The sequence below is a fragment of the Phaenicophaeus curvirostris genome, chromosome 1, assembly GCF_032191515.1.
Source record: "Phaenicophaeus curvirostris isolate KB17595 chromosome 1, BPBGC_Pcur_1.0, whole genome shotgun sequence".
In the NCBI taxonomy this organism is placed as follows: domain Eukaryota; kingdom Metazoa; phylum Chordata; class Aves; order Cuculiformes; family Cuculidae; genus Phaenicophaeus; species Phaenicophaeus curvirostris.
In genome coordinates this window covers 15881555-15897033 of record NC_091392.1, presented here as the reverse complement: position 1 = coordinate 15897033, position 15479 = coordinate 15881555, and the positions used below count along the sequence as shown (strand labels likewise).

The 15479-nt window shown below is 38.8% G+C and overlaps 2 protein-coding genes across 8 annotated transcripts in view; both read right to left on the bottom strand.

The window, feature by feature from the left end:
* Window positions 1-15479, bottom strand: part of KIF21A (kinesin family member 21A) — an 88934-nt gene that overhangs the window by 49247 nt on the left and 24208 nt on the right. For all 7 annotated transcript variants that reach the window (XM_069849768.1, XM_069849797.1, XM_069849803.1 and 4 more), the window contains exons 2-7: window positions 11603-11825; window positions 10126-10308; window positions 7939-8088; window positions 7096-7230; window positions 3867-4034; window positions 1513-1628 (exon numbers count right to left, since the gene is read on the bottom strand). In XM_069849768.1, coding sequence (XP_069705869.1) covers window positions 1513-1628; window positions 3867-4034; window positions 7096-7230; window positions 7939-8088; window positions 10126-10308; window positions 11603-11825 — 975 coding nt within the window. The remainder of the gene's footprint in view (window positions 1-1512; window positions 1629-3866; window positions 4035-7095; window positions 7231-7938; window positions 8089-10125; window positions 10309-11602; window positions 11826-15479) is intronic.
* Window positions 9804-15479, bottom strand: part of SLC2A13 (solute carrier family 2 member 13) — a 292776-nt gene continuing 287100 nt past the window's right edge. Inside the window, exon 11 of the transcript XR_011336699.1 lies at window positions 9804-9897. The gene's annotated coding sequence lies outside the window, so the exon portion shown is untranslated. The remainder of the gene's footprint in view (window positions 9898-15479) is intronic.

Genomic DNA, 15479 nt, shown 5'->3' with positions numbered 1-15479 from the left:
CAAGATTAAGAGCAAATTTTTAATTCTGATATCAGGACTACTTGTGCTTTCAGTTCAGAATTTGATTACTTTTTGAAAACTCAGATGACTGGTTCTGCTAGGTGTCTGTCTTGAAAACTGAACAACTCCTCCTTCCTATCCGAACTGCACAATGAACTACATTTTAAAGTAACCGTTCTACTCCCTTTATTTTACTGCTTCTTTAAGCTATCCCCAACAAGTTAGAATTTTTTTCATTTTTCATGCTATACGTTATAAAGACAAACCCTTTCCAGAAACATCAATAGTCCAGATTCTTACTTGAATAATACAAGTAACACTAATACTTAAATACTACTTCAAAACTGTTGCAGCGTAATATGTAATAAGGCTTTAATATTAAGGCTATGAAACAGGCTAACGAAAATCTGATAATCTTATTTCCTGGAAGAAAGGCAGCATATTTATTAAAATTTAGCTTTCCCACACTTTTTGGTTATCAAAGGGCAGATAAGAAAATATTCACATTACATTAATATGTATAAGTCTTCCTTAACAGCAAATTGCTAATTTGGCATGACTTAGCATGTATATCACAAATAAAAAAGAGTGGTGGTGGCAGGAGTATCCACAAATTTAACACCAGTCAGAAACAGATAGAATATATCTGAATATCTGTGTAAATTCTCTGGGACAGCATTTGCTTGAGTAGTGTACAGCTAATTGCTATTTCTCCTAAAGAACAGGAGGGGGAGCAGCAGACCTATAACATAGGGAAATATTTCAGCACCAAAATAATATTTAAAAAAACGTACAATTTCAGAAGTGGTTTGGAAAAAATGCTCATTAGTTATGGTATTTGATGTAAAATTTAGTCAGGAAATGCTATTTATAGTTATTTCCAGAAAGAGCCTATAAGAGCTTCAGTTTTGATTTCTGCTGATTGTTTCGTAATTCTTGAGTTTTTAGCTCCCCTAGGCTAGTATTTTCAGAAGTGCTTTTTTTTTACATGTTTTGTCTCTTGGCTTTTCCTTGCACTGTAGTGCTGGTTTTTCTTAAGTTCTCCCTCTGAAGAGCAGAGCAATGAATTAAGAATTCTTTTCTACTTCTCCCTACTCCTTTGTGAAATGCCCAGAAAACTTCCTGCCCTCCTAAAATCAGCAGTGAGCCACGTTGGATTAAATAGAGGAATAAGTAAGGCTACAACACAGTAACAAAATTTACCATTTATGCTGTCTATAATCTCAAGGTGTCTTAATGGAAAAGACTTGTCCTGGAAATACTAACTTCTAAGCAACCCAAAGCCTCCTGACTAGTAAAGCTACAACAGCACTGAAAACAACAACACAAAAAGCCTCTTCAAAATCTTTTCTTCGCATTGCCAGTGTTTTGTTTCACAACATTAATTTATCTTTGGAACCTCCCTCCAACAAACAGGGTGGCTATTTTTAATAGTGTTTAATGTTCATTTTACTTTCTGAAGATTATGCACTCATTCACAGTGAAATATATAAAATGATCCAGTTTTCATACCTGTTTCCCCCAAGAGAGTCCTGTAGTAGCCTTGTAAGCTTTGAATCTCTGTATGGTACATGAGTTGCCTTCTTACTTTTATCTCCCAGTGCACTTATTACATTGCCAAGTGCCAACTATAAAACAGCAAATCACGTAACATACAAGTTAGAACCAGTTCCTAAGCAACTTTAATTTAAACTTTAATTAAAATTTAATTTTAAGTTAAAATTTAACTTTAATTTAAAAACCAAGGTCTGCATATTGTGAAAGATGCAAATATACTCATGGATGTTAATATAAAAAAAAAATTCTTAAGTTTTTTACATTTTACAGAAGATACCCATTTTCATGAAAAAAATTTGTGCTATCAACAGTGAATCAGATCATTTGCAGCCTGATATCTGCAAGTGCCAAGCACAATTTGTGTGCACAATCTATTGATATCTAATGTCAGGGGCAAACTAAAGTTATAACTTGCTTCATGTAATACCTTTGATGATTATTTAAGTTGATCTCTACTCTTAGCAGTAGCTATATTCTTTCTAAAATAAATGTTATCAACCTACTTTATGCTAGATACAGAATAAAATACAAGGCATTCATATGACAAAAACACCTCAAAATTTACTACCTCTACAGATATTAAATAAGGAATGTCTGATGAAGATATAAGCATTTAAGGTTTAAAATTATGTAGTCCATGGCTACCCGATTTCATTGCTAAAAGAATAATTCATGTTTATAAACAACCTTACATTTGGCTGTAAAATTGTATTTAATATGCAACTACATGTACTTCAATCTTACAGCAAAGTAAAGAACGTTCCTGTAGATGGCAGCCTGCACAGCCAGTTCTTAAGTCTTGAAAATAGATTCGCCACATCAAGCAGCTGAAGAACTGCATATACATCACATACTGTGACTGCTCTGAAGTATTCAAATCACTTTTAATCTGTTTCCCAGAGTTAAGGGCTGGAATTCACTGTAAATGAAATTTTTGTGATCGTATAAAAATATTACTTCTATCACGTTAATTTTCACCCTTGTGTGCTCTGTGTCCTGTTTCTTAAGGATACCTCTATGTCATCTAAATGCCCAAATTTCTGTTGGCTTTGTGCTTATAAGGATGATGAAATTGAACTGAATTCCCTTTATCATGTATAAAATATAACCAGAATAAATACAGAATATAACCACTGTAGTAATGGCAAAGGAACCACTAAGAAAATTCTAGTTGCAGAATCTCTCTGGCACTACACATTAGACCAGAAAAAAAAAAAGAGACATGTTTTCACACATAACCTAAAACATTCATTTTTACATCTTAAAGAGACTTGCACAAAGGCTCCACACAGTCAAGTAGCTCAAAACAGAGCCATGAAACTACAATCTCCAGTGATAATCACCAGCTCTGCTTTTCAGTGCAGTCATAATTAAATAAAACATTTAACAGTTAATTAAAAAAAAACCTGCATAACATGCCAGTATGCAGACAAAAAAAAATATGAAGTGATGCTGTAAGTTAAAGATTTTATTTCTACTTAGATGTGTCCTGTCTAGGGTCATTTTACATTATGTTTCATAATTATAAACAGAACTAGCATTTATTGATCAGTTCAGCTTATTCATTGTCCATGTTTTACATGCCAAACTGCTTGTAACGTTCTCCAATTGTTTGGATAAAAGTAAAAATTAAAAAAGTAAAAAGAATACTTCTACACTATCTTTTAAAAGTTAGAGTAACTATATTTCACAACAGTTACGAGTACTATAATTTGTGAAGTTCTAGCACAACTGAGAAAACATTAGCAAGCCAGAACACAGTAAGAATCAACACATTCTGTTACATATGAGGAGCAGCTGAGAGAGCTGGGGTTGTTTAGCCTGGAGAAGAGGAGGCTGAGGGGTGACCTCATTGCTCTCTACAACTACCTGAAAGGACGTTGTAGAGAGGAGGGTGCTGGCCTCTTCTCCCAAGTGACAGGGGACAGGACAAGAGGGAATGGCCTCAAGCTCCGCCAGGGGAGGTTTAGGCTAGATGTTAGGAAAAAATTCTTTACAGAAAGGGTCATTGGGCACTGGAACAGGCTGCCCAGGGAGGTGGTTGAGTCACCTTCCCTGGAGGTGTTTAAGGCACGGGTGGATGAGGTGCTGAGGGATATGGTTTAGTGTTTGATGGGAACGGTTGGACTCGATGATCCGGTGGGTCTCTTCCAACCTGGTTATTCTGTGATTCTGTGTGATTCTGTGATCTCATGCTACAATCCTTGCACACGACGCCTTCCTGCTTCAGGGATTAGTAAAAACAAATGATCCAAAAATGAAAAGAAGATGATACCAACAGCCTATGGAAACAAATAGTATAGTCTTACTAGTCCACAGTTGATTGAAATGCCTTCTTTTGCCCTTTCTCCTGTAGCTCCTGTTCGCTTTAATCTTTCAGATCCCGCTAGATCAACAAAATGGAACTTAGCAGTAAGAGTTTCAAATTCATTCATCTCTGAAGATTCACATATTATCCTGTTATCAGTGGCATTATCCTGAAATAAAGAAGAACACAAAGCTCGGTAAGATTATTCACATTAACACTTGTCTACTACAAAGTTCAATCAACAGTTATTTATAAGACTACCCATTTGTCATGTCCACCTCCTTCCCTTCTCGCTTATTCTTTTATGCCACCAGTATGTCTCAAAAACCCATCTCCCTTTTGGTCATATCCACTAATATGTCACTTTTGAAGACTCAGCTCTAGATGCCCATGAATACTAACATACCAACTATTTCCAAGCAGGGACTCCAACTCTTTCAGGGCAAGGGAGAATATATATATTAAGAAAATAGAAATCTCATCAGCAACTTGGGCAACAAAATTTGCACCTCTCCAGGAATGCAAGTTTTAAATCAATTGTCAAAGGAATTTTTCTTTTAAAAAAAGGCACTGGTAATATTGACATCACACTCTTAAGTTACCAGTTCACAAACTTGCCAAATAACTGAAAGATACGTTGATTATATATCTCTCTAATTCTCATCATGGGCTTCCCTGTGGCATGATCCTTCAACTTTACTTTAGGAATTATTTTTAAGCCACTTTTCTTAGCAGCCAGTATTTCATCAGCACTTCTGACTTGACCAGAAACTAAAGACAGCAGAAGGAATAAGGGAGAAATATATTCCTTTCCAGTACTCTCACTCCAAGTAAGCTGTAACAATTGGCACTTGATATATGCCTCCACCAGTGCAGTGAGTCTGCCCAGGAATGTACTGTACTACAGGCAGGTACCGTAGCCTTGACCTCTTTCTACTTCGCAAAGTACAGCAGTAAAATGACCCTTTTTCATTAGATAATTCTAAGTTTATTTCTGCCAATTAGCGTAGCTAGACCCTATACTGTAGAGATTTATTTTATTTTAAGTGTAGTTAGACCTGTCGTAATGAAAACAACAGTGAATTAGAAAAATCTTTAAATCACTCCGTTCCTGACCTTCCTGCTAAGACACCCATTGCAGGGCAATTTCTACCTACTTGTCATGGCAGCACGTAATAGGTATATATCAAGTGTATACTGGCCTTATATTCACACAGCCAGATCTATAGGCTTTATTACAAATATTTTATCACAGTAAGCATGGATTTCTTTTTCATTTTTTCTTTAAAAAAAAATCCAGGTATTCTGTGTCTTAATGTCCATAAGTCACCTAGCCCACGGCTTCCTCTGCTGTTATGCACGTGGCTGTAGATTCAACTGTTCTCACAGTAGTTAAACTCTTGTTTAAGTGATCGACTTTTGCAGCAATATCTGGAGAGAACAGGAATTGCGCCACTTCCACAAGACTGGACTATCACACCTTTTCACGTGTTTTGACATTTACACTGCTAGTTGATCACTCTCTTTCCTAGCCCTCAAAGCAATGATTAATCCATCATTTTTCTCTCACTTCAGAAAATCGAAGTACAGCCAGAAACTTCTGAGAAACACAGATGGTGCGAATGCAGTGCAAGGACTGGCATGTCTGTGCACTGCAGCCCTGGCCGCCTGCCCACCCCAGGGCATGGGGACCATGCAGGGACAGACAGGCACAGAGCCCACACCACCATCCCAGGAACTGCGTTGCCCTGGCAACAAAGGTCTCCTAAAACTGTTGTCTACTGACAGCAGCAACAAGAAACTTGAGCTGCATCTCTCCTCCTCACCCAATAAGGGCTCATATCAGTTTATATTCCAGAAGCATTCAGAGGCCAATGTCAGGTTTACTCTATTCTTTCCCTGCAGTATTTGGAGAGTGCTGTCTTCAGGATCTAGCAACGTCCCGCTCCAGATAAATTATCTTGTTCATATCTCCCAAACAAGGCGGAACAAAATACATTTTAACACAAGGCAGAAGGCAGCCACCTATTCCTCTAACACAAACTTCTGTTAAAATCCAGGCAGGGCCAGGCAAGAGTCCTGCAAGTGGCTCAGCTGGTGGGGAAGGCTGAAAGTGCACCAGCACAGGTGGATTGCTGTGCTGACATGGTGTGGGAAACAAGGCGCTCAGATGAGTTCTCTAACTTGCCAGCTATATGGACAGTTTTCAACAAAACCTTTGAGTGAACAGTGTCACCACGCAGTAACTGAGGTGCCCTGTCTGGCTCCAAGTGGGACGGCAGTCTCTTCCAAGTGAGAAGATAGCTGCCTGCACAACCAGGTCCACAGATTCAGGGTGGAGGAAAGGAAAAAGTGCTTTTTAACAAGTGTATAAAAAGAAAGTCTACATACCACAAAGGACCAGGGAGCAACCATCATTTTCCCTGCTTCGCTTTTGATTATTTGGAATGTTTAAAAAAAAAAAGGCACTACAAATCCAGCTCACTTTTCCACACGCTTAAAGGTATGATTTCTATGTGTAAAATGCTAGCCAGGTACTTAGAAGTTCACCGAAATATTTAAAAGTCTGGTTCCTGTAGAATAACCATGCCCCCTGAAGCTACTGCAGTTTTCAGTAGCACGGATTTATTCAGGTCTCTCCTTTTTACAAGATACACTAACTGAACATTCACATGAAAAATCTGTGTACATTGTTCTGTGTACATTGATAGTTTAAATTTTAGGTTAAGTACACAGACTAAACAACATAACTGAACCCCAAATATATATCTACTTAAAACAAGTAAGCTAAGCTTCAGAACCTAATGATTTTCTACTCGTCCCTTGCTGGACACCATCACTTCATCTGGAATATCCAAGCATTTTCAGTTTGCTGACTAGAAGCTTAAACCCACTAACTACTGAGACACTTTAAAAAGATTTTCCAATTAAAGACAAATCACATTTTAACTTTCTTATTTGTGTATGTTGCAATGAAATACTGAAGAAAACACTAGAGGAGAATGGGCAGGCGCACGTTAAAGGCTGTAGTTTATTGTTGCCTCTGGCTAGAGGATAGTTACATATGCACAGATTAAATCAAATTATTATAAAGATTAGCAAATTCATTGAGCATGATGATGACTGTAGCATCTTTACTAAGTGTAATTCAAATAACAGAGGCTGCCACAACATTCACATTTTGAAGAATGGTTACTAACATGAAGTTTAATAGCAGCAAAGATACGTACAGTGTTAAATGCAGGACAGACTCTGGTTTGACATAAGTGTATAGTAAAGATAGCATGTGACCGTGAGCTCTGAACATTCATCTGAGTGCTGGCAGTGGTTCGAGATAAAGCCCCCAGCTTCAAGCACTGCATCATCTAGAAAAAACACAAGTAGTACATTGTGGTGCTTGCAGTTTAAATAAAAAGTGCTTCTATAATACTTAACAGTTTTGAATATAAATAAGCTTTTCTCTATGCCATGATTTCAGTCTCTATATGCTAAAAGCACAAAAACTCTTGAATAAGCAAACTAAAACTTTCTTTTTTTGTGGTTTCTGAAAGAAAATACATAAATCCTTTTACTCCTGTTTTTACTGTCCCTTAGCAGGAACACAGCAATCTTCCTTCCATTCAGCTGTGGCAAAAATGGACAATCTTTGCACTCTTTGTTCAAAAATGAACAGTCCAGCAATATTTGTATTCAGACAGACCCTTATAGACAGCAATTTACTTCACATCAGTCATTGTGCTAAACTTCCCTTTCACAGGAAAAAATAATATACATAAGGTTTGGGAGATTAGATTTACACACAATGACATAGTTTTCTTTCCCAGCAGATCTACATTAGTAGCAAACATCTCTTTCTAGCCTTATGTGAGAGTGGTATGCACTTGGTATCAGAGATTTATCAGATTTGAGCCTACAGAAACTGAATAAAATTAAAATTTCAGCTAAATTTTACACCTAATTGTCTGAAATGCAGATGCTGGCAAGTATAACCTCCATTTTTAACTGCTCATCAAAACATAACATTTTTAGGAAGAACTTGGTACACTACAGAAAAGTTTATTTTCAATTATCACCTCCGATTCTCCATTCACAGTTCGGGTTGTAACACCCACTGTATAAATTCCTCCTGCTGAATCTTCATGTATTTTAATATTTGATTTTTTATTCTTTGCATCAATATCACGTGTGGTATCAAACAGATCAAGAATTTCTTCATTGTAAAGCTGAGGAAAGAGACAAAATAAGAAGTATGTTACTTTCAGAATTCCTCCAGTAAGGAACAGATCTGTGCGTGGCATATACAGAAGGCTCTTAAAATGTAAACGCAAAGGCTCTCAAAAAGGGATGCTGTGAAGAATCCAAACTTACAAGGATGACAGTATGATAAAGTCACCTGCCCACCTTGCTATTCTGCCACCCAAAGAAGCAGTAACTTCCTCCACATCATCAGATCTGGGAGAAAATTCTTTGGTGGACCAGGCAATGGGAGGCACTCGATGCCAGCAGAACAGCAGCAGCAGTGGTTTCTGTATCAGGCACCTGCTGTCTTCAGATCTGACCTTGGGCTTTTCTCTTGTTTTGTTGATTCAGTTGGCTGCACCCTCCTCCAAACACTTCAAACTCACTCCACTTGCTCTCCCTGCCATCACACCTTTTTTCATCTCCTCTCTCGTACCTTAATAATTCTAAGCCTCTCTCTCATTTAGATAAACTGTTCCTGCCCTGGAAGTAATTTAACATTCAATAGTTTTTGTGCAAGCTGCTTATTAAAGAAACCAACCAGCAGGTCAAATATACAATGGCATGGTTTCCTGAGCAGGACTTATGTACTTTCCTCGATGTAACACCTACACTGTCACACCCTAGAATAAGTTACAGCTTTCAGGCACAACCATATAGGCAAACGGCAGCTATTTACTACATGGTTTAGACTACTGATATTTGCTTCCCATTTCCCTGAGCCTCCTAGAGGTAGTAAGTACACACACATTTAATGGTCTTTCAACTCTGTGTCATTAAGCTCATCAGACTTCCGGGTCAGTGAACGATCCCAGAATCAGGAAAGACATCGAAAATTACTACGCAGTTGTCTGCGTGTGAGGAGATGGATTAACATTTCATAAGAATGTTCCGTGTCTTAGGAAAGTTGTTTAGATCAAATTGAAGACATTAGGGCAAACAAAGCAAACAAAAAACAAACAAAAAAAAATAAACCACACAACCAGAAAAAGCATGTTCTACTGGGATCAGGTCTCTGCCGATGTACACTGGAACAGTTCCAGTGTCTTTAATTTGGTGATACCAATTCACTTCAGCAGAGCTTAGGCCCAGTTGATCCAATCTCGAATCAAAGTCCCTAGGTAAAAGCCAAAGAACCATGACAATAGATCTGTATTCACCCGATGTACTCTCTCATCCACTGAAAGCAAGAGGCTTCCCCTCTCACAGGTGAAAATCCATCCCTGAGAAGAAAAGGCCCAGCATTTGAGAATGATTATTCTCCCTCTGTACTCGGCACTGGTGAGACCACTCCTCGTATACTGTGTTCAGTTCTGGGCCCCTCACCACAAGAAGGATGTTGAGGCTTTGGAGCGAGTCCAGAGAAGTGCAATGAAGCTGGTGAGGGGGCTGGAGAACAAGTCTTACGAGGAGCAGCTGAGGGAAGTGGGGTTGTTTAGCCTGGAGAAGAGAAGGCCTGAGGGGAGACCTTATTGCTCTCTACAACTACCTGAAAGGAGGTTGTGGAGAGGAGGGTGCTGGCCTCTTCTCCCAAGTGACAGGGGACAGGACAAGAGGAAGTGGCCTCAAGCTCCACCAGGCGAGGTTCAGGCTGGACATCAGGAAAAAATTTTTTACGGAAAGGGTCATTGGGCACTGGAACAGGCTGCCCAGGGAGGTGCTTGAGTCACCATCCCTGGAGGTGCTTAAAAGACGGGTGGTGCTGAGGGGCATGGTTTAGTCACTGATAGGTATGGTTGGACTCGATGATCTAGTGGGTCCTTTCCAACCTAGTGATTCTGTGATTATGGCCTCTCTTACCAAGAGCTGTGTCTAGAAGAAAACAAAAAAAGGGAGCAGCTTTTTCACAGCACTAACCCAGGTTTTCTGAGTCTAATGAAAGAGGGAACAGCAACACAGAAGCCCAATCCTAAACTATCAGGGATCACAGAAAGAAGGACCTTTATGCTAGGTTGTTTCTTTGGTGAAAGGAATATAACAAATCGCCTGAACAGATTTTGAAAGCCAAATATCATATTTACCTCTAAGAACTGTGCATTCACTTTAAAATCTGGAGGTGGAAGCCCTTGTTTAATAGCAGCTTGTTTCTTTTCTTCAATACATCTGAAAAGATGTTTAACAGCACGTGATATAATGCCTTGCTCCTCTTCTGTTATGTTGACATCAAATCCAGTGCCCATGGTGTATGTTTTGCCAGCACCTGTCTAAATTTAAAATAGAGCAGTCACTAGTACACGTTAGTAGTACCAAATCATTACAGAAAAATGCAGTTTCTGAACACTAGTGCTAGATTATGGCTACTAAGTCAGTCATCTTTACTACATTAACATGCACAGCAACAGGTAATTTTGAAAATGGACAGACAGCAGAAGTTGGACAACCTCTACTGTTTATCCACACATCACACACAAAAAGGCAGGGATCAGTTCAATCTCTCACAACCTTTCCCCTACAAAGTTCCTCTAAGCTGCTTACACAAGCCTTGAGACATCATCTCCAAGGCCAAAAGAATTGTTAATGTTTTTAACAGAGACTGCTAATTAGAACATACATTTTACAGTTAAAAGCAGCATTCACATTCTTTAATGAAGTAGATCAAGTGACTCCTTTAACTACAATATCTCAGGTAGAACATTACCATTGTTCTCAATTTATAGACACCACTAAATAATACAAGCTGTAACTTCACTAGGAAAATAACTTAATTAAATGTGAAGTCCAATATAAAACAAGGTGGTGTTGTGTTTTCACTTGATTAGTAGGTCAAGTCAACGACAAATATAGTATCACACAGCTGAACATAATCTACTAAATTGCATTTGCAAACTGCTTTGTTTCACTAGGACTAGACTTTACCCAGCTAACCCGAGAAACAACATTTAACAGTGGTGAAATTCAGCATCGAAGAAGAAATTTTATGCAATCAGTTCCTAAAGAAATATTGAGAAGACAATAATGCATTCTCTACATTGTGCGCAATAGTATTTCAGCTTTGAGAAGCAAAATGTGTGCCCAGTACACCAAGAGGGTATGCTCCCTATGAAAAACCCTCCAACTCTGGAATCCGATCTCTGCATTTTGTCCACAAACAATGTGGCTAGAAGTTCCCTCGGACCTATTGAAAAAAAAAAAAAACAACAAAAACAATTCATCATCTTCTCAAAAATGTCTGAAAATGCAGAGGGATGGATAACTGCCCAGAAAAGAATCTCAATGCAACCTATTTCTATATACCAACTTATTAAGTTACAGATTTGTATTGCTGCATTGGGGTGAATTCTGGAATTTTATAGACTCAAGCTATTTTCAGCATTACTCTTAATTCAGATCTACTGCCTAGGTATATCTTCTGTGTTGCCATTTCACACAGAATCTATACAAAATCTCCTACAGGATACGTCACTTAAAATAAAACCAAGACACTGGTTCATGCATTTTGAAATTTAAGACAAAGTTCAGTTACAATAAATACTTCAAAATAAAACTGTAAAAGCTTACCTGGCCATAAGCGAAGACAGTGGCATTATAACCTTCAAAGCAACCTTCAATCAATTTTTCTATACACTGTCTATAGATCTCTTCTTGCTGCGAGTCAATGTTAAAGACATAATCAAAAGTGAAGGCTTTATCTTTTCCCAAGAACACTTGAGGTTCCCCAGGTGTGACAGATGTACAAATATGGCATCCTTCAATCTTCTCTTTGGCTAGTTGTGGTCTAATTCTGTTTTGGAAGAGACAAAAAGAACTATTAGAAATTCTCATGGTCAGAGAAAGGAGCAAATGAACTATGTAAGAGAGCTGAAAAGAACTCCTCACTGGCTGAAAAATGAGAATTTTTCATCAAGCCAAGCAGCTTCCAGGTGTCTGAGCCACAGTATCAGAACCCCACTCATACAACTGTTCATGCAAATAATGCTACCTTCCCTGAAGGTTCACCTACCAGCTTCAAGTTGATGACCTGCCTAAAACTCTGGATGTTTGTTTGTAGACCGCTCATTACTACAGAGGAACTTGCATGATCCATTTCAGACTTTGAAATCATGCTTTCTAGTTTTATCAGATCTCTTCAGGCTTTCATTGTAAAAATGGATATTTGATTTTTTTAAATAGCAACAAAAATATTAAAAAAAAAAAAGCAGGATAGTTTAAGCAGTGATTTGGGAACAAGGACCCCAAAAGCCAACATATATCAAATGAAAGCCTCCTTGGTGGTTGTGGAGAGGAGGGAGCTGGCCTCTTCTCCCAGGTGACAGGGGACAGGACAAGGGGGAATGGCCTCAAGCTCCAGCAGGGGAGATTTAGGCTGGATATCAGAAAAAAAAATTTTCACAGAAAGGGTCTTTGGGCACTGGGACAGGCTGCCCAGGGAGGTGGTTGAGTCACGATCCCTGGAGGCATTTGAAAGACGGGTGAACGAGGTACTCAGGGACATGGTTTAGTTGCAGATAGGAATGGCTGGACTCAATGATCCAAGAGGTCTTTTCCAACCTGTTGATTCTATGATTCATATTCTATTATGCTGTAAGGGTCATGTCAACAGTATCATTTGGTTTGGAGTAGCTGTGCTGTCCTGAAGCAGACTCTCCCAACATGTTCACTTATCATATGTTGGTTTGGACCACAGAGTGGTCTAACTGTGCACAAATTATATCCCCTTCAGAGGAAACTAAGCCAAAATGCTGCACTCCAGATGAAATTGTTCCAAAATCTAATGGAAACATAAGGACCCAAAGCTACCTACTGATCTACTGCAACTGTGCCAGTGCCTGCTGACACTGAGCCTCCAAGAACTCAGAGGACTGCTGCAGACTAATTCAAATTATATCAGCACATACAGACTTTAGTTCAGATTAGAAAAATCCTGTAAAAGAAATAATCGCACAGACTACAATGTAACTTTTTTATTGCAGATTACAATTTTTTCACCCAGGGATGCACATCACTGTCAGAAGTATTTTTTAGAATTTTTATTCTAAAGGCTTCGTTACATCCCACTATGCAACACTAGAGAATAATCATAATTAATTTGTAAGGCTTTCTGCACACTAATTCCCTTAAGAAAGTTTATTAATAATCAGGAGGCACCTCCCTTGTCACCATACCCTCCAGTAAAGAGTGGAAATTAAACAAACATCTGAAAAATCTCATTAAAATGAATGAGTATGATGTGTAACAGACACAAATATTCTACAAACAGTATTTGCATGAAACCACATTGAGCATGTAATATAGGTCACAGATTTTCTCTCTAATAACATAACGATTATCAAAGATTTTTTCCGTAAATGAAATAAGAATGCTAAACATAATTCAGGAGTTGTATAGCTCCCTCACTAACATCTTAATCCACTAGCATTTGTGTCCACTAGACAGAAAACCAGGAAAACATGTACCTAAGCTTTTAATAAATTTACTTTGCTCTAAACTAATGAACATTTTATGATTCAGGAGTTGTTATTTCTAGGTAAAGGAAGAAGGTCTTCAAAGAGAAATCAAACATATGCCTGTCAGAAAAGAATTCCACACTAGAACAACTGAGTAAGTAAAAGTATTGTAGCATGCTATCAATAACACTTAATACAGTAACTTAAACAAGCTTCTTTTTAAGACTAAGTACTTTTATTCTTTCACTAACCCTGCACAGGCAGCACAAAGGCAATCAATTATTCTACCAAGCACAAACTGAGGGTTTCTACAGTTCCAGTGGTACTTCTCACATTGTTTTCTAGTACAAGGAAGCCTAGAAAGACATGTTTTCTAAAGAAGCCAAGATGGAAAACACCTTTTCAAAGTTAAATAATCTTTCGCGCATCTCAAAAAACCCAACTTCCCCTCAGTTCTGAAAGGCTTTTAGCAGTGACTTGTGGAATGAAGGTTGACAACTAAAAAAATAAAATTTTTCTTCATATATTTTTCTTCATATATTTTCATTCTATCTTTAAACAAAACGTTCAACATTTATTTTTTACACTGAGGAACTGATGCAATAATGACAGGTGCTGGGCAATTTTCTCCTTTCTACTACTAAGTAAAGACTTAGGAGCGATCACAAAGAAGAAAAGCATGCCTAAAACATCAATAATTTGCATGATAATTATTACAGTGATGACAGGACTGTCGAGCGAGCATTTTTCATGTCAGCCTGCAGAGACTTCCCATGAGAATTCCACCACCAAGCTCCCTGCATCGCAGCCAGGCAGCACCTCTGAGTGCTCTGCTGCTATAAAACCCTGGACAATAGCAAGCTTGCAAGCACACGTATGACCATTATCAGGCCACAACAAGATACCATTCCGGAGACCAGCTGAGCTGATGAAAATCTGCGTCACTACTAGCAGCTTGTTAGTGGTTCAATCACTTCCCTTGGGTTGAGACACAAAATCCAGAGACCCAGCAGTGATGACTCTGTCCGTCCTTCCTCCCTGACTTGCCACTAATACTGAAAGTGGTGCTAAGAGAGAAAGCAGCGTTGCATCAGCACATACACAGCACCATGAAAGAAATCAAAGTAAGACTCACCACATCAGTAAAGCTTCCTCCCAAAAAAAAGTTCCTTCCCTGTTTTGTAGTTGCCCTTACACAATGTCCCACTCTTCCAGGGAGCAGGTAGGTCACAGCCAGAAAGAGTTTGCAGCTGTGTCACGTTTAAAAGACCCACTTATGAACAGTGTGAGTTGATTATTTGAATTTCACGGCTCTCACAAAGTATTACTATTCATGCTGAAAGTGAGGTCTGGCTATAGGAACATTTCCTTCTCCTACTCCATCCCCAGGCTTCAAATGGGAAAGTGATTTTTTCTTCCACATTTACAGCCAAACATTTCCCACTCTCATGTCTTAGTGTGGTCACTTCTGCCAGTAAAGCAGGCAGCGCCCACGCTTCAAAATGTGAAAGCTCATTTTGGTCATCTCTCCTTGTCCAGTTCCCAGCCCAGCAGTCGGCCCACTGGGATTTTTCTCCAGATCCAATTTGACTTCACCCACTTTCTCTTTTACATGGTCTCATCTCGCCTGTTTTTCTGACTATTCTCTTAACTGTATACAATCAGGTGACTGGAAAGGTAGAAAACACATCTCCTTCAATACAACAACTTCCCAAACAACATTTTGCCTTGCACCCTTCCCTCCCCTCCTCTCCAAAGCATGAACACACCAAACTCCTGTTTCTATGTACTTTGCAGAGCCTCCAGGCCACACACATGAAACTTAATCCCCTAAATCTACCCTGCCTCAGCACACAGGGACATGCTGTCTAATTAGGAAGAGCTAAAATAGCCAGTGGTGGCACAGTAAAGCACTGTATTGTACTGAAACTAATCTCTCAGAAGAATAGGTGTACAGTGTCTCTGCTAAAAATATTGCTGGCTAGAACTGC